Source organism: Octopus sinensis, linkage group LG22 (genome assembly GCF_006345805.1).
Source record: "Octopus sinensis linkage group LG22, ASM634580v1, whole genome shotgun sequence".
NCBI classification, from domain to species: Eukaryota; Metazoa; Mollusca; class Cephalopoda; order Octopoda; family Octopodidae; genus Octopus; species Octopus sinensis.
In genome coordinates this window covers 11,995,447-12,017,312 of record NC_043018.1, presented here as the reverse complement: position 1 = coordinate 12,017,312, position 21,866 = coordinate 11,995,447, and the positions used below count along the sequence as shown (strand labels likewise).

Genomic DNA, 21,866 nt, shown 5'->3' with positions numbered 1-21,866 from the left:
GTAAATCGACCCCAGGACTTATACTTTGTAAGCCTAGTACTTATTCTATTGGTCTCTTCTGCTGAATCGCTAATTTATGGGGATGTAAACACACCAGGATCGGTTGTCAAGCGATGGGGGGATGGGGAGGCAAACAGACACACAAACATATACTCACACACATACATATATATACATATATATATGACAGGCTTCTTTCAGTTTCCGTCTACCAAATCCACTCACAAGGCTTTGGTTGGCCTGAGGCTATAGTAGAAGACACTTGCCTAAGGTGCCACACAGTGGGACTGAACCCGGAACCATGTGGTTGGTAAGCAAGCTACTTACCACACAGCCATTCCTGCATCTACATATATATATATATATATATATATATATATATATATATATACTCTTTTACTTGTTTCAGTCATTTGACTGTGGCCATGCTGGAGCACCGCCTTTTAGTCAAGTAAATCGACCCCAGGACTTATACTTTGTAAGCCTAGTACTTATTCTATTGGTCTCTTCTGCTGAATCGCTAATTTATGGGGATGTAAACACACCAGGATCGGTTGTCAAGCGATGGGGGGATGGGGAGGCAAACAGACACACAAACACAGACACACACTCACACACAAACATATATATACATATATATATGACGAGCTTCTTTCAGTTTCCGTCTACCAAATCCACTCACAAGGCTTTGGTTGGCCTGAGGCTATAGTAGAAGACACTTGCCTAAGGTGCCACACAGTGGGACTGAACCCGGAACCATGTGGTTGGTAAGCAAGCTACTTACCACACAGCCATTCCTGCATCTACATATATATATATATATATATATATATATATATATATATTCTTGCATTTTTTAAAAGTTCAGAGTATGACTTTGAGAAAGATTTGGTTGCTGTCCAGCTGATTAAGTGACCCCAGGTTCCCTCATTTGCTTGATATCTTTTGTAATTGTTAAGGTTCTGGGTTCAGTTTCATGTCTAGCAACATTTATTAGAGCCTCGAGTTGACTCAAGCTTTGTTAGTGAAATTGAATGTCCAGAAACTCTTTGGAAGCCTATCAGATGGGCCATTATTTCAAAGATCCCAGCCTCATTACACATAATTACAATCTGAGTCTACAGAAAGACTAGATGAAAGGTACAAACGTCTGTGAGATACTCAGCCATTTAAAATAGCTCACAAATTATGAACTTGTATTGTAGTGTGGGTCTCACTTGGGTTCTGTGCCTCAGCTCACTTAGTTATAGGAAAATAAATACAAAATTTGGGAGCTGTATTCCAGATTCTTTACCTCTGGTCATTTATTCTCAGGAACAGGTACCATATCTTGGAGTCATATTTTAGGTTGCATTTTTCACTCAGTTGTGTGCTTCATGTCACTTTGCTGTTGGGAAAAGGTACCAGATTCACAGAGATAGACAAGGATCCAAACAAAGACTGATTTCTTATTTCAGAGAAAGAAAAGAGAACAAAACACTACATTAGTTTGCATAAGGCTCTTCCTGAGGTGCGAAATATTTACATAATATAATGTTTACAATTTAAGTATTTTATTTATCTATTTTTCTTTTTATTTCAGAATGTGCAGCCACAGAGTTTGTAACATTACATGATAAACCTAAAACAACAGGTATGATATGTTTTTGATATTTTTTTAATATCTTTCCAATATTTTTACTATTCTCCTTCTTTTTCTTTCTCTGCCAACACACTCTTCCTCTTCATCTCTATACTACCACACCTGCTACCAACGACAAAAACAATCCTGAACGTCCCCACATGACTGAAGGTGGACAGTTTGACGGTTTGACGGTAGAGTCCATGTTGTGTATTTAGTCATTTTGACCTGTGTAAGTCACTTTGTTGATCACTCGTTGAAGGCCTCCCATTTCTATTGTTAATTATTGAATTATTATTTTTGCCTAATTGTTTTCTTCCCCATTTATGGGTGAGCCAACCAGTTCCAGCTGGTAATTATGCTGTAGCAACTGGAAAAGGATTGACTGCTGATATATTACAAACAAGAAAAGTAGAAATAGATGAAAAGAAATTGAAGAAGTTTAATGAATTATAATAAAGGAAGGTGCCAGCCTGAGGTTGACCCTGCCAAAAGAAGTGACAGCGAAGACAACTAAAAGGACAGTAATTTATAGAAGGCTGTCCACAACAACCCAAAAGATCGAAATAGCTACTGCATAAGTAGTAGCAGAATGTCTAAAGGACATTAGAAGCCTCACGACATTCTATACTAGAGGCAAGAAGTATGGCACAGTGGAGGCTCGGTTCGCGCGCAAACAAGACACGATAAAGCACTCCTCTGTGCCATTGAGATTATCAGAGTGGGTGCTGCTGCCAACCTAGTGTAGCAAATGTGCTGTTAGAGTTAGGATTGGCAGAGTGCCCCCGCCAGATATTGACGAGGCATGGCTAGTGGCAACCATCCTCTACAACACGGGGAAAGAAGTGAAAGTTCTGAAAGTCACAAGAACAACAGAGGTAAACTGTTGGGGATATGGCCTCAAAGTGATGGTCCAAATCATTTACCAGATCTACATAAAATTGCAGAGGAGGTCATCTTGCTCGAGGAAGAGAGAGTAAAAGTGGTGGTGGAGGGAAAACCTCCCATCTGCTACCAGTGTAGAGTACAGGGACACATGAAGGCTAGGTGTTCCTAGAAACATGAAGAGGAGGTAAAGCAGGAGCAGCAAGGAGAGGAAGAGGAACAAAGAGTTGAGGAGCAAAATCAAGTGGGTCAAAAGAATACTGAAAATGTGGGAGAAAAATATACGGTAAGAAAGAAAGAATAAAAGAGGGGGAAACACGGACTCACCACCTAAGAGTCCCCTGAAGAAGAGAAAGGAAAACGTAGAGGAGACTCAGTGTGTGAGACCAGCTATACCAAGGGGAAAGAACATGGAGGAGAGAGTGAGTGTGCAGAAAAGAAAGGAAGATAGAAGAGAGATGCCAACAACATTGTGTGAGAGAGATGCAGAGAAGAAAGAGAAGAAAGATACCAGTAACATCAGAAGAGACTAATAATGGAAAACAGGAAGAAGTAGAGAAAGGGAAACACATATGGACCCTGATAAGTTATAAAAATAAAGAAACAGGTGTTAGTTTTACTGTTACCCTGTTACTCCCCATAGGAAAATGAACCCACCAATTAATATTTTAAGTTTAGTCAAGGTCCTGAGGTATCATATATGCAAAATGGTACGATTTAATCATACCATTCTCATCTTCTTCTTGAGGCTCTTCCTCTTTTCTTTTCTTTTATGTATTTCTCTTTGCTCTGATGAAGCTCCATGTTCCAGATCAGATGTGTTACCAAATATGATGAATATTTTCAGAATTTTCAATGACAATACCATGGAACATTGGAAAGAGAAACAGGTTTTAGATAGGATACAATCTATTTATATCAAAAAGCAATAATTGATGCTAGTCATTCGTTGTTGATCAATATTTCTCCATTTTCTGTTTACTTTATATATATATATATATATATATATATATATATATATATATATATACTTTATTTTAAGCAGCAGAAAATTCAACAAAATCTTGTTGAATTTTCTGCTGCTTAAAATAAAGCATATTACTCTACCACTGGTATTTGAGTACTCTTTTTTCCACCTTGTTTCACATTTATGTGTTTACTCCGGTATATATATATATATATATATATATATATCGAAACGTGGAGTAGTTGAAACAGGAACAACTGAAGAAGGGGAATATTCTTTATGTTGTATGTCTCGTTTCTCTGTTTTTTTTTCGTTGTTTGAAAAAAAGTTCGTTTCTATGTTTTGTTTTTATGTTTTTGTTTCTCATTGTGTTCAACGTTTTTTTGATGTCCTGTAACCATATATATGTAATTATGTACATATATGTATGTATATATGCATATATATATATATATATATAATATATATATATATATGGGTGCATGACCAAGTTTAAAAACTGCTGGATCTCACTTATAAAGTATTGGAATCTTACATTGTGTATAAACTCTATATTTGGAAGGACCCATTTTAAACTCTGTCGGACTTTACTCATAAGGTATTGGAATCTTACATATATACCATTCTACCTAAAAAATGGATCCACAACTTCAAAACCCATACATATCTTGCATCTATTTTCTTTCCTCCACCTCACTCTCTATTTTGTATCACATCTAAACTAACCATGACTTAACCATCCTCTCACACCGTTTCCGATGAAGGGATATAATTAATAAATATCCTGGAAACAGCTGTAAGACCTTTTATCTATAAATGTTCTATCTACACAGCCTTGGTTTTTTATCTCATTATGCAAAAAATTCTTAAGAACCAAAGTTGAACCCCTTATTCACAAAACTAACTATGGTCTGTCTATACACTTATTCAGTATTACCTGACACCTTTACATATAGGTGCAGGAGTGGCTGTGTGGTAAGTAGCTTGCTTACTATCCACATGGTTCCGGGTTCAGTCCCACTGCATGGAAACTGAAAGAAGCCCGTCACACACACATATATATATATATATATATATATATATATATATATATGTGTGTGTGTGTGTGTGTTTGTGTGTGTTTGTGTGTGTGTGTATGTGTGTGTGTGTTTGTGTCTCTGTTTTTGTCCCCGCCAACATTGCTTGACATCCAATGCTGATGTGGTTACGTCCCCGTCACTTAGCAGCTCAGCAAGAGAGACTGATAGAATAAGTACTAGGCTTACAAAGAATAAGCCCTGGGGTCGATTTGCTTGACTAAAGGGCAGTGCTCCAGCATGGCAGCAGTCAAATGACTGAAACAAACAAAAGAAAAAAAAAGAATGAAAGAATATGATTTGTATAGACAAAGTTGCTCTTCATCAGATTCAGCTGTGTATCACAATGATTTAACCACCTTCCTTGGCCTCTTCATTGATACTGAGCAGTATTGATGCTACCAGAGATTGTCCAAATTCTTTTCACTTGTATTGGAGCTTGCTTTTTACTCTTATTAGCCATGAAGCAACTACAACAAACCAGGTGCAACCACCAAATGATTTTATTTTAATATTTTTTCAGGATTTGTTCTTGTCTTTCACCGTTGCTATCTTTTCCCATGCCTCTGCTATGTTCATGATGAAACTTTCCTTGTGATCCCTACTTCAGCAATTGGGGCACAGATTTGCTTGTCCAAATTTTCGATTTTAGAACTGCTCACTCAGACCTGATCTAAAGCTAAACAACAGCATTCACCCTGACGTGTAATCCCTTCTTGAGTTTATATACATATTACGTATCCCTTGACAAAGAAAAGAAATTAAATTATCTGAAACACTGTTTTGCTAAGGAAACAAATATATTTTGAGATTAATGTTTTGAAGAATAGTTTAAGTGCATGGTGCTTCCCAACTTCATGGTTTGGGCTTCAGTCCCACTGTGGGGCAACTTGGACAGATGTCTGTGATTATAATCTTAGGGTGGCGAGCTGGTAGAAACGTTAGCATGCCGGGCAAAATGCGTAGCTGTATTTCGTCTGCCGTTACATTCTGAGTTCAAATTCTGCCAAGGTCAACTTTGCCTTTCATCCTTTTGGGGTTGATAAATTAAGTACCAGTTACACACTGGGGTCGATGTAATCAACTTAATCCATTTGTCTGTCCTTGTTTGTCCTCTCTGTGTTTGGGCCCTTGTGGGTAGTAAAGAAATATATAATTTTAGGACAACTAAAGCCTTGTAATTGAATTTGGTGAATGGAAACTGAAAGAAACTCATTGCATGTGTGTGTGTGTGTGTGTGTGTGTGTGTGTGTGTGTGTGTGTGTGTGTGTGTGTGTGTGTGTGTGTATGTTTGTGTCTTGTCATTGTATGACTGTAATGAGTGTCTTTGCCATACAAGCAGTCTCATTCATTTCCAATCTTCTACAAAAACATGTCTGGTCATCAGGCACATTGCCAGCCAGTTGTAACTGGTGGGGGACTATCTTGATAGCCGGGGGTGCTGAACAGAACCCTAAAAACCATGCAATCTACAGAAATGCAATGCAAAAAATTGAAGAAAATCGTCCTTGCAAAAAAAATACTACCTTCCTTGAGCTGCAAAACTTCTTTGTTTGCAATTGTTTTCTGTTTAGTCTTAGATGAATCAGATTGGAAATTCAGCAATGATTGTTTCAGTTCTCTTTTTTGGCAGCGAATCATTATTGTACCAACACTCCATAGTACACTAACCTAAAGGCATACTCCGTTGAGTGATCTTACACTAATGTCAGTTGAATAAGAACACTTTAACCAACACTTTATACTGATTTATATTTATGTAGCGACAGAGTGAGTTGTTTGTGGCATAAGAAACCAAATTTTATAAATTTATAAATTTTAGGTTCAGTAATCTGGTTCTACACTGATGGGAAGAAAATGACTTGTTAATTTTCATCTGTCTTCAACAATATATGTGTGTGTGTATATGTGTGCTTTACCAGTACCGTAACACTTTCTCTGTCCCTCTCTCGCTCTGTCCCTCTCTGTCTCCTTCTCTCACTCTCTCTCTCTCTCTCTCTCTCTCTGTATGCACACACACAACCGTGTACCTACAAGACTTTTGTCGCCAGAGATAAAGTAGTCAGTACTTTTACATACATAAATCTGTCTCCAGTTTATTTCTCTATAGGGAATTAAGATGGCATTGCTTTCAGTACTGACCAGTTCTATAGTACACACACTCACACACGCATGCACGCACACACATATGTTTGTAATTACCCATGTTTTCACATACCACTAAATCAAAGAAAATAATCTAGTGCCTCTTTAGCGACCTAAAGTGTCTACATTTAATAAAATTGTTCACAAAAGGGATGTGAAGAAGTTTGTTTTTTTGTTGTTAAAAGTAATGTTTTCAACTGTCCACGAATGCTACAGGCTGAGGCATTTTGTATATACTGCATTCTTCCAAGAGTGAATAACACAAATTCTCAAACCCGGAGGGACTGAAATTTTAACAGAGGGTAGGGGGCATGCCATTGCTCCACCCACCCACGTGGCTACATGCTTGCTGGTCATGAAGCCAGGATGCAAGTGAGGGTTTGTGATAGAAGAGCATTTGGTTATTGAGAGTCTGTCTCAATAAATTCCACTGTGACTCATACAAGCATAGAAAACGATGATGATGATGATGATGGTGGTGGTGGTGGTGGTGGTGAGTATGAGGAGGGGGATGGTGATAATGATTCTGTAAAAATTCATAAGACACTTAAAATATAGATGCATGCTATTTTAAATTACTTCTTACTTTTTCAGATAGTTCAAATGTAAAATTCTCTAGTTCATTGATACCAATGGAAAGTGTCTGCCCAATTCCTAATTATTGTTTCAATGTATCTGGGAATAATAGTCTTATTGGATCAGTGCAGACGGGAAACGTGCTGGAGTTGGATAAAGAATCAGGCAAAGAAAGGAAGGTAAAATCATTTGAAATAATTTGAGACTTTTATGAATATTCTAAACTTCTTTATAGATGTTTCTTTCCAAAAACATACATTCACAGTTAAAGTTTCACTCAGGGGAAATTGATGCTTATTGATAAAAAAAAAAAGCAAAACAAAATAATTTCTGGAATAATTTTCCTTTGCTGTGCATATGTTCTAGTTATAGAGAAACACTATATTTTATTAAAAAAAATATCTAAAATATAACAATTACTCACTAAAACACAGTTGATGTTAAATAATTACACTGGAGAACACAGATTTTATTGAATGATATCTGACACTTGATTCTAAAGAATATGGGTTGTGCTGAATCCAAATTTTAACAAGATTTGGCTCCATTAGGTCCTCATTTTGGTCAACGGCTTATGTGTCATTTTCTAGATTTTTCAAATTAGGACTAAAAAATTAAGTCACGTGTTCAGATTTACTTTCAAGTTTCATGAACACAATCAGTTCAAACTACTGAAAATTACATTATAACAATAGAAAAGATTTAAAATAAAAATAAAAAGATATGAAGCTTTCACTCTGGCAAAAAAAATTTTTTTTTTTTTAGACTTTCTAGCATATTTGCTTGTTGATAGCAGGTCTCTTTCCAAGCACGATAAATAATCAGTCATCATATGGGAATCTCAGTGTTTTAGGTACTGTTCCTCTATAATTTCGATGTCTTGGTGGAATCTCCCCCTTTGTTCACGTACAGCACCTAAATTACTTGGAAATTGGTCACAATGGATATCCGCAAAACTTCATTTTTATGCTCATATTGCAACCTAACTCTTTGTAGTCCCTTAAAAGTTTTTTTTTATGATTTCTTCATAGTTATCTCCCCTGTAACTTGCCTAAAATGCTTTTCTATCAAGTCCACGAATGAGAACCAGACATATTTCTTGCATTCATTCATGACATTAGGAAAATCGCAGTCTTTAATTGATGCCCCTTATTTGTGGATCATCGAAAATTCCTGCCTTCATATTTTCATAACTTAAACATGGAAATTTTGAAGTAATGTATTTGAAATACTCACTGTTCATATCTAAACTTTTACATATTGTTTGATAAGGCCTGATATGCAGAAGAGGAAATATGATTAATTATGTTTTTGCCTTTCTATAGTAAGTAATGCTTGTGCTGGTCAGATTTGTTTAAAATAATGTTCTTCCTTGGCTTTATTGTCCCATAAGCAAAGGAAGCAGGGATATTTAGTAAACCCTGTTTGTTATCCTAGCAGAAAATTAAACATTTTTAAGTCAACACATATGATTAACTTGTGCTCCCTATATTTGATAAGATTTAAAACCTTTTTTATATGTTCATACTTTACTTTTAATTTTGCTAAGAGTCCAATCAGTATTAAACCTTATAGATTGCCATTATGCAACAACACACACTTAAGACTTCTTTTCAAACTGTTTAAAAACAAGGGTCAATCATTTGCATTGTAAAATTCAACCCCCATCTCCTGTAACAAACTAAATAGTCCACAGCAATATACTAACCTATCCTCTATTCTAAAATATTGAAGAAGTTCTCTTTTCCTTTAAAATGTAATGTATGTATTTGAAGTAAGTTTTTCTCTAAGTCTTGAAGCTAAAATTTCCGCAGCCTTTTTTGGCAAATTTAGATCAACCTGAGTTGATCTAAACAAGAAATTCCACAGACAGCCACAACAATGTCAACAACATGATTAACAATGACTGCAGCAGTGGCAGTGACAATAATGGCAATAACAACAACAACAGCAACAGCAACAGCAACAACAACAGCAACAGCAACAGCAACAGCATGGGCAAACACAGAAGAATACAGGAACTGGGCCATATTTTCGGGTCTTAGGATAGCAGCAGCAGCACAATGGGGGTGAGAGGAAGGCCACACTGCTGCTGAAACTATGACACACACACACACACACACACACACAAGGATACACACCTTAGAAGAACAGAACGGAGTAAGTGGAGCAAGAACATACACAGAAACGAAAAGTGTCGCTTGAGAGGTCACAGAGGTGTTGGGTAATATGCTTTTACCAAAGCTGCAAAGTTTTCACAAAGCTGTTACCCAGAGTATTCATCATAACTGTCTGAGAATTGGTAATATGAAACTCTGAGTAACAGTTTTGTGAAAATTTTGAATCATTAATAAAAGTGTGTGTGTGTGTGTGTGTGTGTGTGTGTGTGTATGTGTGTGTGCATGTGTGTATAAATGTAAATGTAACATCCAAGGATCCAGCTGTAGGAAGTTTGTAAGCTTCAAGCAGTCCATTGTAGAAAGTATGAAAAAACAACTTTCAGGAACAATTGTAGTTTATTGGCGAAGAAGGTTTAAAATTTTTCCCATATTGTAGGAGTGGCTGTGTGGTAAGTAGCTTGCTTATGAACCACATGGTTACAGGTTCAGTCCCACTGCGTGGCACCTTGGGCAAGTGTCTTCTACTATAGCTTCAGGCTGACCAAAGCCTTGTGAGTGGATTTGGTAGATGGAAACTGAAAGAAGCCCGTTATATATATATATATATATGTATGTATGTATGTGTGTGTATATGTCTGTGTGTCTGTGTTTGTACCCCCAACATCACTTGACAACCGATGCTGGTGTGTTTACGTCCCTGTAACTTAGCGGTTCGGCAAAAGAGACCGATAGAATAAGTACTAGGCTTACAAAGAATAAGTCCTGGGGTCAATTTGCTCGACTAAAGGCAGTGCTCCAGCATGGCTACAGTCAAATGACTGAAATGAGTAAAAGAGTATATCAAAGTGGAAGCTTGCTACCATTATGTTTAATGCTCCTCTTTAATTATCATAATCCAGTCTGCTTCTTGTATTGTTGCTAAGTAACTTCTATAATGAGTCGTATTACTGGTTATGAACTACAGAACAAATAAGAATAAACGCAAGCTTGTGTTATGGTTCCAATGCTGATTTCACCTTTCTGGTTGTTTGGAACCCAGCAATAGGTGTTCCAAATCCATTTAGATGCTTAATGACATCAGGAATCGTCAGGGAACATTTTATTGCATTATGGGACATAGTTATCTGTAACTTAATGTAATGCAGTGTTCCCTGATGAACCAAAGTGGTTGAGCATCTAAATGCACTTGGAACACCTATTGCAGGGCTCTAAACAACCAGAATGGTGAAATGAGCACAGGAACCATAACATAACATAAACTTGTGCTTATCCTCATTTCTCATAGACAGAGAAGCACACACACACACACATTCACACACACACACACACACAACACCACACACACACACACACAACACACACACACAACACACACACACACACACACAACACACACACACACACAATACACACACAACACACACACACACAATACACACACAACACACACACACACAACACACACACAACACACACACACAACACACACACAACACACACACACACAATACACACACAACACACACACACAACACACACACACACACATGTACATGAACACGTGCGCGCACATACACACACACACACACACACACACACACCTGTATACCATTATAATGCTATATTTCACTTTTCATTTCAGGTGGTCCATATTAAGTGTAAAGACAACATTGACAAAATCTGCTGCATAAAGGTTTGATTCATTTGATTAGTCAGTTCAGAATGTGCAGTCTGCACACACACACACACACACACACACATATATAATAATTATTTGAGGGAATATTAATCCTAACTTACAGGGAAAAATTCAATTTAGAAATACTAAATCAAATTTCACGCAATATAATATATATATATATAAAAATTAGAAAAAAACCACCTTTTATCAATTCAAAATGAACAATTAAATTACACCATCTAGAAAACTACATATAATAGAAATATTAAAATTAAAATAACAATAATATACCGATGATTAAGTAAATTGCAAAAAAATGATAAAAACGTATATATTTGGTATATATATATATATCTCGTGGCACTCCATTGGTTACGACGACAAGAGTTCCAGTTGATCTGATCAACAGAACAGCCTGCTCATGAAATTAACCTGCAACTGGTTGAGTACTCCACAGACATGTGTACTCTTAATGTAGTTCTCAGGGAGATTCAGTGTGACATAGAGTGTGACAAAGCTGGCCCATCGAAATACATGTACAACAGAAACAGGAAGAGAGAGTGAGAGAAAGTTATGGTGAAAGAGTACAGCAGGGTTCACCACCACTCCCTGCCAGAGCCTTGTGGAGCTTTAGCTGTTTTCGCTCAATAAACTCTCACAAAACCTGGTTTGGTGATTGAAACCAAGATCATATGACTGCGAGTCTGCTGTCCTAAGCACTGGGCTATTGCGCCTCCACTATATATATATATATATATATATACTGTAGATCCTTGAGTATAATACACAGGGGATTTTTAGAGGGCTGTACCTCTGAAAAACCTAAACCTTGTGTTTAATATGCACCACTTCTCTAACTTGAGTTGTGCATAATTAAGCCAGCAGCACCTAGTCGAACAAACACTTCCGTGCATGCGTAATACAATAATGGTGATGTTCTTAACTGTTATATGGGAATGTAAATATGTTTGCAAATTGTTTTTTTTACATGTTATTCTGTGTTCTGAATACTTTTATTTTAATAAATGTTGCTTACTGCAAGTTATGGATGATTCTTTTATGACTTCATTGCTTTCAGACTTAGCTTAAGGTATTTTCACGCCTGACATCACAAAATGCATCTGAAAAACATTGCCAGACAGCAAATAGAGACTCAGACATTGCTTAGAAAATGATTTTCATTTTTAACCTTGTATATAGTACGCACGAGGGATTTTGACCTTTAAATTTTGGGGAAAAAATGCGGATTATACTTGAGGATTTATGGTATCCCTCTCTCTCTTTCGGACAGGCACAAGCACCTACACACACATATACACCCACGGCAGTAACTTCCGCCTGCCGAATTCAATCTCAAAGCTTCGGTCGGCTCGGGGCTATAGCAGAAGACACCTGCTCTAAGTGCCACGCAGTGGGGCATGTATATGTGTGTGTAAGTATGTCAAGTGTGTTTGTATGTGTATGAATGCATGTATGTATTTGTATACAAGTGTGTATTAGTGCATGTGTATATATACTGACACAATGATGCAAATGAATAGATAAAACTCCTTGGGTTTGATATACAAAATATATGCATGTAGATATTTGATATACAAATCATCATCATCATTGTTTAACGTCCGCTTTCCATGCTGGCATGGGTTGGACGATTTTGACTGAGGGCTGGTGAACCAGATGGCTGCACCAGGCTCCAATCTTGATCTGGCAGAGTTTCTACAGCTGGATGTCCTTCCTAACGCCAACCACTCCGAGAGTGTAGTGGGTGCTTTTACGTGCCATGGGGCCAGTCAGGCAGTACTGGCAACGACCTCGCTCGAATCTTTTACACATGCCACCGGCACAGGTGCCAGTAAGGCAATGCTGGTAACGATCACGCTCAATTGGTGTCTTTTATGTGCCACCGGCATGAAGGCCAGATAGCCAGTAATATGTGAAAAATAAAATAGGAATTCAGGAAAATGTTTCCATAAAACTATTTTTTCAACATCACATGGCTATAGGAGTCTATCAGAATAAAATAGTAATTAAAGGGGTCCATAGATTTAAAAAGTGGTTGAGAACCACCGATGTAAATAAAGAAAAGGCAAAGACTGAATATTTTTAGATGACTAATATTCAAGTATATATATCATCATCATCATCATCATCATCGTTTAACGTCCGTTCTCCATGCTAGCATGGGTTGGACGGTTCGACCGGGGTTCTGGGAAGCCAGAAGGCTGCACCAGGCTCCAGTCTAATCTGGCAATGTTTCTACAGCTGGATGCCCTTCCTAACGCCAACCACTCCGTGAGTGTAGTGGGTGCTTTTACGTGCCACCTGCACAGGCATGTGCAGTATATATATATATATATATATATATATATATATATATATATATATATATATACATATATATATATATATATATATATATATATATTAATAGGACAAACCTACTCAGATTATAGACACAGAAAATTAAGGGGAGAAAGTATGGTGGTGTATGTTCATGTGTTCAAATATTTATATCTTTTATGTGTGTGTTTGTGTTAATTGTGTAATCATGGTTGTATATGTGCATCTGTCTATGCATGTACTTATGTATAAGTGTGTGTGTATGAGTGTGCAAATTTGTCATGTATGCTGTTATGTATGTAATGTATGTATATGTATGTAGTGTGTGTATGATTGTTGTCAACACATTGCTAAGCATGAGCAGTCTCTCAAATCTTAGATTCACTGATCCACGACCTTTGGCTGTGGTCTATGTTGTATTTCACACTTAATACAACTCAGATATCCTGCCAAATTCTGAACCATAGGAAACTGAAGTTCAAATAGTGTTGCTGGTTTGGAGATTAAATTCTGGAACTAAGCATCCTCTGTGTGTAGTTTAGCCTCATCTTAGAAAGTATTTCTAGTGAAAGGGCTTGTGACATGTATCACGTGTGCTTACTTTTTGTGTTTGATCAAGTAAATTTCTCTGGATATTTTCTTTCTTCCTTTTATTTTGGAGCTTAATGGTGATTAATATCTTAAGCTGTGAGTTAGAATTCAGTTACATTATTTCCTAATGATTTATGTTTTTGCTAATGTATTAATGATTTAATTGAGAACTTGATGCCCAGGAAATGATATCTTGTGTGTGTGTGTTTGTGTGTGGGGTGTGTGTATGTATGTGTGTATATATATATATATATATATATATATATATACACATTAGAGAAAAACCACTATTATGTAATTCAAACAATGATTGACATATTCGGATTTATTCCTAACTCCAGCTGCTGTAATCAACTCATCGAGTTTCTTGAGGACGTTACCCAAATCACTGATCGCAGATCCTGGGTGGATGTTGTTTACCTGGACTTTGCTAAGGCTTTTAACTCTGTGCCACACAAAAGACTTATGGTGAAGCTTTCTGCGTTGGGTGTAAGAGACGAACTCTATAACTGGTTAAAGTCCTTTATTTTCGGCCGAAAAGAGGTTGTCACAGTTCTAGGACAGCACTCTTCGCCCTATGAGATGACATCTGGTGTGCCGCAGGGATCTGTTCTTGGCCCCCTTTTATTTGTTGCATATGTTAATGACATAGATGCCAACTTAAAGAATGCCACAGTGCTGAAATATGCAGATGACATCAAGCTGTACCTCGAAATAAAGAGGTCAAATCCTGTACACTATGGATCTCTATTGCAAGCAGACCTGGACACAATGCAGCAGTGGATCATGGACTGGCAACTCAAGCTGGCTGTGGACAAATGTACCACCATGCATTTTGGGAGGAGAAACCCAGCGTCCACCTACTCCCTCCACAACACTAGTCTCAAAAAGTCTTCAAGTGAACGTGACCTGGGTGTTATTGTCGACAGTGATTTGCGTTGGACAAAACACATTGCTAAAATTGTCAAGAAGGCTGAGGGTGTCTTGGCATCACTCACCAAATCCTTTGTGAGCCGCTCTCCGGCTATCTATCTGCGGCTTTATATAGCTATGGTAAGACCTCACCTGGAATTTGCATCACCGGTCTGGAACCCCTATCTTGCCCAGGACATCAATCTTCTGGAAGCTGTTCAGCGACGTGCAACCAAAAGAATACCCTCCATCAGGCATTTGCCATATCCTGAACGCCTTACTTCCCTGGGCATGGACACATTGAAACTCCGACGTCTGGCAGCTGACTTGGCAGACACCCATAAAATTATCAACCATCGCACAAACAATAACTCTGAGCACCTCTTCAAACTCCACCCATCTAACACCCGTGGACATATTTACAAAGTAAGAAAACAGCACAGCTCCCATGACTTCAGGAAACATTTTTTCACGCTGAGAGTTGCTGAAGCGTGGAACAAACTGCCGGCATCGGTTGTTAGTTGTCGGAGCACTGCATCCTTCAAAACTTCCATGCTTCCTGAGATTCGCCAACACTACACTTGATTTTCTCCCCTCCATACACACACAAGCATGTTCACTTTCCAGACATTTCTACATTACTGCATGTACTTTATATGCACTTTCTGACAAGTTGTGGTGCACCTGAGCACTGTATACAATAATTTCATTATTATTATTATTATTCTTATAAACCAAATCATAAAGAAAAAATAAAGTATATTTTAAAACATAACTAGATCACAAAAATTACAAAAAATGAATAAACAATATATAATAAACAATATATGATATATAACAATATATATAATATTAAACATTGTTTATTCATTTTTTTGTACTTTTTGTGATCTACTCTGCTTATAATGAACTACTGTATTATATAGGTACTATGCTATTCTGCATTATAGTACTGTACTGTCTAGTATTATACTACAATGTACATTTGTAAAACTGTATTTTATAAAGGTACTACAATAAATTGTACTGTACTGTATCACAGTGTTTGCTAAAGTGTGTTCTATGCAACCCAAGAGTTCCTTGAAAGGATTCTGGGGTTCCACAAAATAAGGTATATTTAATAGAATCTAATAATAATATATTTTGTAAAACAAATGCCATTCACCATCTTCAAAACGTAATTATTACATTTGTATTTTTTTAAAAATATGAATAAATTCTCTCTTGGAAGCAATTTGTTTCACTAGATGTCTTATGAAAGTTAGGGCCATAGGGGTTTTCTGTGAATTACAAGTAAGGACTTCATGATTTACAGGGCTCTTTAACAAAGTAAGTTTATGGACCATTGCTGTAATTATTGAACTGCAGTGTACTGCACTATACAGCATACTGTACTATACAGCATACTGCACTATACAGCATACTGCACTATACAGCATACTGCACTATACAGCACACTGCACTATACAGCACACTGTACTATACAGCACACTGCACTATACAGCATACTGCACTATACAGCACACTGCACTATACAGCACACTGCACTATACAGCATACTGCACTATACAGCACACTGCACAATACAGCATACTGCACTATACAGCATACTGCACTATACAGCATACTGCACTATACAGCACACTGCACTATACAGCATACTGCACTATACAGCATACTGCACTATACAGCATACTGCACTATACAGCATACTGCACTATACAGCACACTGCACTATACAGCATACTGCACTATACACCATACTGCACTATACAGCACACTGCACTATACAGCACACTGCACTATACAGCACACTGCACTATACAGCACACTGCACTATACAGCACACTGCACTATACAGCACACTGCACTATACAGCACACTGCACTATACAGCATACTGCACTATACAGCACACTGCACTATACAACACACTGCACTATACAGCACACTGCACTATGCAACACACTGCACTATACAGCACACTGCACTATGCAGCACATGCACTATGCAGCACACTGCACTATGCAGCACATTGCACTATGCAGCACACTGCACTATACAGCATACTGCACTATACAGCATACTGCACTATACAGCATACTGTACTATACAGCATACTGCACTATACAGCATACTGCACTATGCAGCACACTGCACTATACAGCATACTGCACTATGCAGCATACTGCACTATACAGCACACTGCACTATACAGCATACTGCACTATACAGCATACTGTACTATACAGCATACTGTACTATACAGCATACTGCACTATACAGCATACTGTACTATACAGCATACTGCACTATACAGCATACTGTACTATACAGCATACTGTACTATACAGCATACTGTACTATACAGCATACTGCACTATACAGCATACTGTACTATACAGCATACTGTACTATACAGCATACTGCACTATACAGCATACTGCACTATACAGCATACTGTACTATACAGCATACTGTACTATACAGCATACTGTACTATACAGCATACTGTACTATACAGCATACTGCACTATACAGCATACTGCACTATACAGCATACTGTACTATACAGCATACTGTACTATACAGCATACTGTACTATACAGCATACTGTACTATACAGCATACTGTACTATACAGCATACTGTACTATACAGCATACTGTACTATACAGCATACTGTACTATACAGCATACTGTACTATACAGCATACTGTACTATACAGCATACTGTACTATACAGCATACTGCACTATACAGCATACTGCACTATACAGCATACTGTACTATACAGCATACTGTACTATACAGCATACTGTACTATACAGCATACTGTACTATACAGCATACTGTACTATACAGCATACTGTACTATACAGCATACTGCACTATACAGCATACTGCACTATACAGCATACTGTACTATACAGCATACTGCACTATACAGCATACTGTACTATACAGCATACTGTACTATACAGCATACTGTACTATACAGCATACTGCACTATACAGCATACTGCACTATACAGCATACTGCACTATACAGCATACTGTACTATACAGCATACTGCACTATACAGCATACTGTACTATACAGCATACTGCACTATACAGCATACTGCACTATACAGCATACTGCACTATACAGCATACTGTACTATACAGCATACTGCACTATACAGCATACTGCACTATACAGCATACTGCACTATACAGCATACTGCACTATACAGCATACTGCACTATACAGCATACTGCACTATACAGCATACTGTACTATACAGCATACTGCACTATACAGCATACTGTACTATACAGCATACTGCACTATACAGCATACTGCACTATACAGCATACTGCACTATACAGCATACTGCACTATACAGCATACTGCACTATACAGCATACTGCACTATACAGCATACTGCACTATACAGCATACTGTACTATACAGCATACTGCACTATACAGCATACTGTACTATACAGCATACTGTACTATACAGCATACTGTACTATACAGCATACTGCACTATACAGCATACTGCACTATACAGCTTACTGCACTATACAGCATACTGTACTATACAGCATACTGCACTATACAGCATACTGTACTATACAGCATACTGCACTATACAGCATACTGCACTATACAGCATACTGCACTATACAGCATACTGTACTATACAGCATACTGCACTATACAGCATACTGCACTATACAGCATACTGCACTATACAGCATACTGCACTATACAGCATACTGCACTATACAGCATACTGCACTATACAGCATACTGTACTATACAGCATACTGCACTATACAGCATACTGTACTATACAGCATACTGCACTATACAGCATACTGCACTATACAGCATACTGCACTATACAGCATACTGCACTATACAGCATACTGCACTATACAGCATACTGCACTATACAGCATACTGCACTATACAGCATACTGTACTATACAGCATACTGCACTATACAGCATACTGTACTATACAGCATACTGCACTATACAGCATACTGCACTATACAGCATACTGCACTATACAGCATACTGCACTATACAGCATACTGTACTATACAGCATACTGCACTATACAGCATACTGTACTATACAGCATACTGCACTATACAGCATACTGTACTATACAGCATACTGTACTATACAGCATACTGTACTATACAGCATACTGTACTATACAGCATACTGCACTATACAGCATACTGTACTATACAGCATACTGCACTATACAGCATACTGTACTATACAGCATACTGCACTATACAGCATACTGCACTATACAGCATACTGTACTATACAGCATACTGCACTATACAGCATACTGTACTATACAGCATACTGCACTATACAGCATACTGTACTATACAGCATACTGTACTATACAGCATACTGCACTATACAGCATACTGCACTATACAGCATACTGTACTATACAGCATACTGTACTATACAGCATACTGTACTATACAGCATACTGTACTATACAGCATACTGTACTATACAGCATACTGTACTATACAGCATACTGTACTATACAGCATACTGTACTATACAGCATACTGTACTATACAGCATACTGCACTATACAGCATACTGTACTATACAGCATACTGCACTATACAGCATACTGTACTATACAGCATACTGTACTATACAGCATACTGTACTATACAGCATACTGCACTATACAGCAGTATAGTGTGATGTAAAGTACTGCAGCATTTGTTTTCTGTATTACCTGATATTTGTATATGATATCTTGTAAGTAAATAAAAAAGTTTCTGCTTAGTCACTTAGCCTGCTAGAAATAGCACCTTTATCACCCTTAGAAAACACACACACACACCACTAAAAAATACAAAAGACATATTAGATAACACTGTCTAGGAAGCTGAGTGGGTCATGGCTGGAATATCTTTGATCATAAAACTGCTCAATCAGGGCTGATTTAATATTTAAACAACATTAACAATAATGTTATTATGCACCAATGAAATTTTTTTATTATCCTAAGTCGTATTTTTTCAGCTTTCATTTACGTATGAAAATACCTTTAAACCAAAATTTGAGAAGCCTAGCTACACTCATAATGTTAATGAGGTAAGTTCATTTCTATATTTTTCTCTCATGAAGAATTTTTATTGTTACCTTTTTTAGGACTACCTTCCCTATATTTGGTGAAGTTTTATTTTTGTTTATTGTTGTTATTTTTTTTAAAAATTTTGTATTTTTATCATGTTTCTGAGATTAAGAAGCTCACATCATAAACAAATGATCCCATGTTTCACCATATTTCAGCCACACATTGGACAGATGTGTGTGAATGAGATTTAGTGAATAGAAATGTAGAAACAATGCACAAGTACATTGCACATGTGTACGCATCGGCACACACACACACACATACAGACCCACATGCATGTACACACACACACACACAGACATATATATATGTCTATTTATATATTTATACATACAATTGAATGCACTCAACATACAATAGTTAAATCATTCAGGTTTCATTTCTTATTGTAATCCTATTAAACTCCCACCATTATATTGCATGCTCACCTGAGGCGTTGTGCAATCAGATGTGGGAATGTATGTGTGTGTGTGTGTGTATGTGTGTTCGGACTAAATTTGACGAGATTTTATGTCCCTTTTTCTCAGGAACAGCTTGATGTATTGGTGAAGAGCCAACAGCATTGGAGAGTATAAAGATAAGAGTTGTAGTTGGGAAAACGTTAGCTGACATGGAGGACTGGAAGTCATCTGAATATTGGGAAAGTGTTACTGGTATCGTGGTGATCCGTGCTGGGCATCAAAATACCAACATCACGACTGCTGCTCAGTGCTCCGTGAACACTGTAAAGGTTGTAAGACATGACATGGACAGCTGTAACAGAGAATATAATGCTGTGGCCAGCAAGGAGGGATATAACAGGCATTCTGAAACCATCGAACAACCGCAGGACAAGGTGATGGAAGATCTGAACAAGGGAATCCAGGCTTTGATGAGAGAGATGGGTGTTGGAGTTGCCACGATGAAGATGGCACTGAAGTAGGACTTTCACTACCACTCATATAAGGGATGCAAGGGAGAAATTCTGACAGCCAAGGTAAAAAAAAATCACTTGACAAGGGCAAAGAAGCTCCTGAACAAGCTGAGGCATCCTGTTGAGTCAGGGAGAACCTGGTGCTTCTTTAGATGCAAAGAACTTTTGCCAGGACTAGTTGCACAGCACCCAGAACAACAGGTGGCTTGCCAACAATCTATGTGATCTCTCTCATGTACCATGAAAACCAAGTTCTGCCAAATTGTAATGATCTTAGTGTGTCCGTGTGTCCAGTAAGGCTGATGTCATGTTGCCCTACATCTTTGAACAAGACCTTGGGCTCAGTTCAGATGCAATGTGAAGCTGCAGGGAATTATGGTCAAATCCTAATTGGAAAAGGTTGTTACTGGAAGGCCATATATATGGCAAAAGGATTTGACTCCTTATCATACCTCCAGAAAGAGTCATAAGTGGTTGTTGGAGAATTTCTATGACTTCACCAGTTCCAATTTCTGCCCTCCTAATTCTTCTGTAATCCCATGTGGGGCACTGATTGATAGGTTATCAGTGGCTTGCTGGCTTCCTGAATTTGGTGTTGCAGATCAATAGGTTATTTGCATCACTGAACTCCAGTAGCCTTGTCCCCTCTTCATTTCGGAAACCAATTCCATGGCCCCCATGTATACCATGGAAGACACCTGGCTGCTGTCTGACATGTCCATTGAAATCCCCAGCCATGAAGATGAGATCATTGTCATTCATCTTGAAGGTAGCCTGCAGAAGAATGTCATAAAAGTGGTCCTTCTGTTTGGTAGGCCTGCTTGTGGGGCGCAGGCAGATATAATTGTAGCTAT

At 37.7% G+C, this 21,866-nt stretch overlaps 1 protein-coding gene across 7 annotated transcripts in view; it reads left to right on the top strand.

The window, feature by feature from the left end:
• Positions 1 to 21,866, top strand: part of LOC115223206 (protocadherin Fat 4-like) — a 168,620-nt gene that overhangs the window by 20,430 nt on the left and 126,324 nt on the right. For 6 of the 7 annotated variants that reach the window (XR_005003481.1, XM_029793671.2, XM_029793670.2 and 3 more), the window contains exons 3-6: positions 1,583 to 1,633; positions 7,289 to 7,449; positions 11,033 to 11,083; positions 19,985 to 20,056. Coding sequence is in view for 6 of the 7 variants with exons in the window: in XM_029793671.2 (XP_029649531.1) it covers positions 1,583 to 1,633; positions 7,289 to 7,449; positions 11,033 to 11,083; positions 19,985 to 20,056 (335 nt within the window). In the remaining variant the exon portion in view is untranslated. Of the gene's footprint in view, positions 1 to 1,579; positions 1,634 to 7,288; positions 7,450 to 11,032; positions 11,084 to 19,984; positions 20,057 to 21,866 lie in introns of all 7 variants that reach the window. The other variant, XM_036512321.1, reaches the window with a different exon arrangement.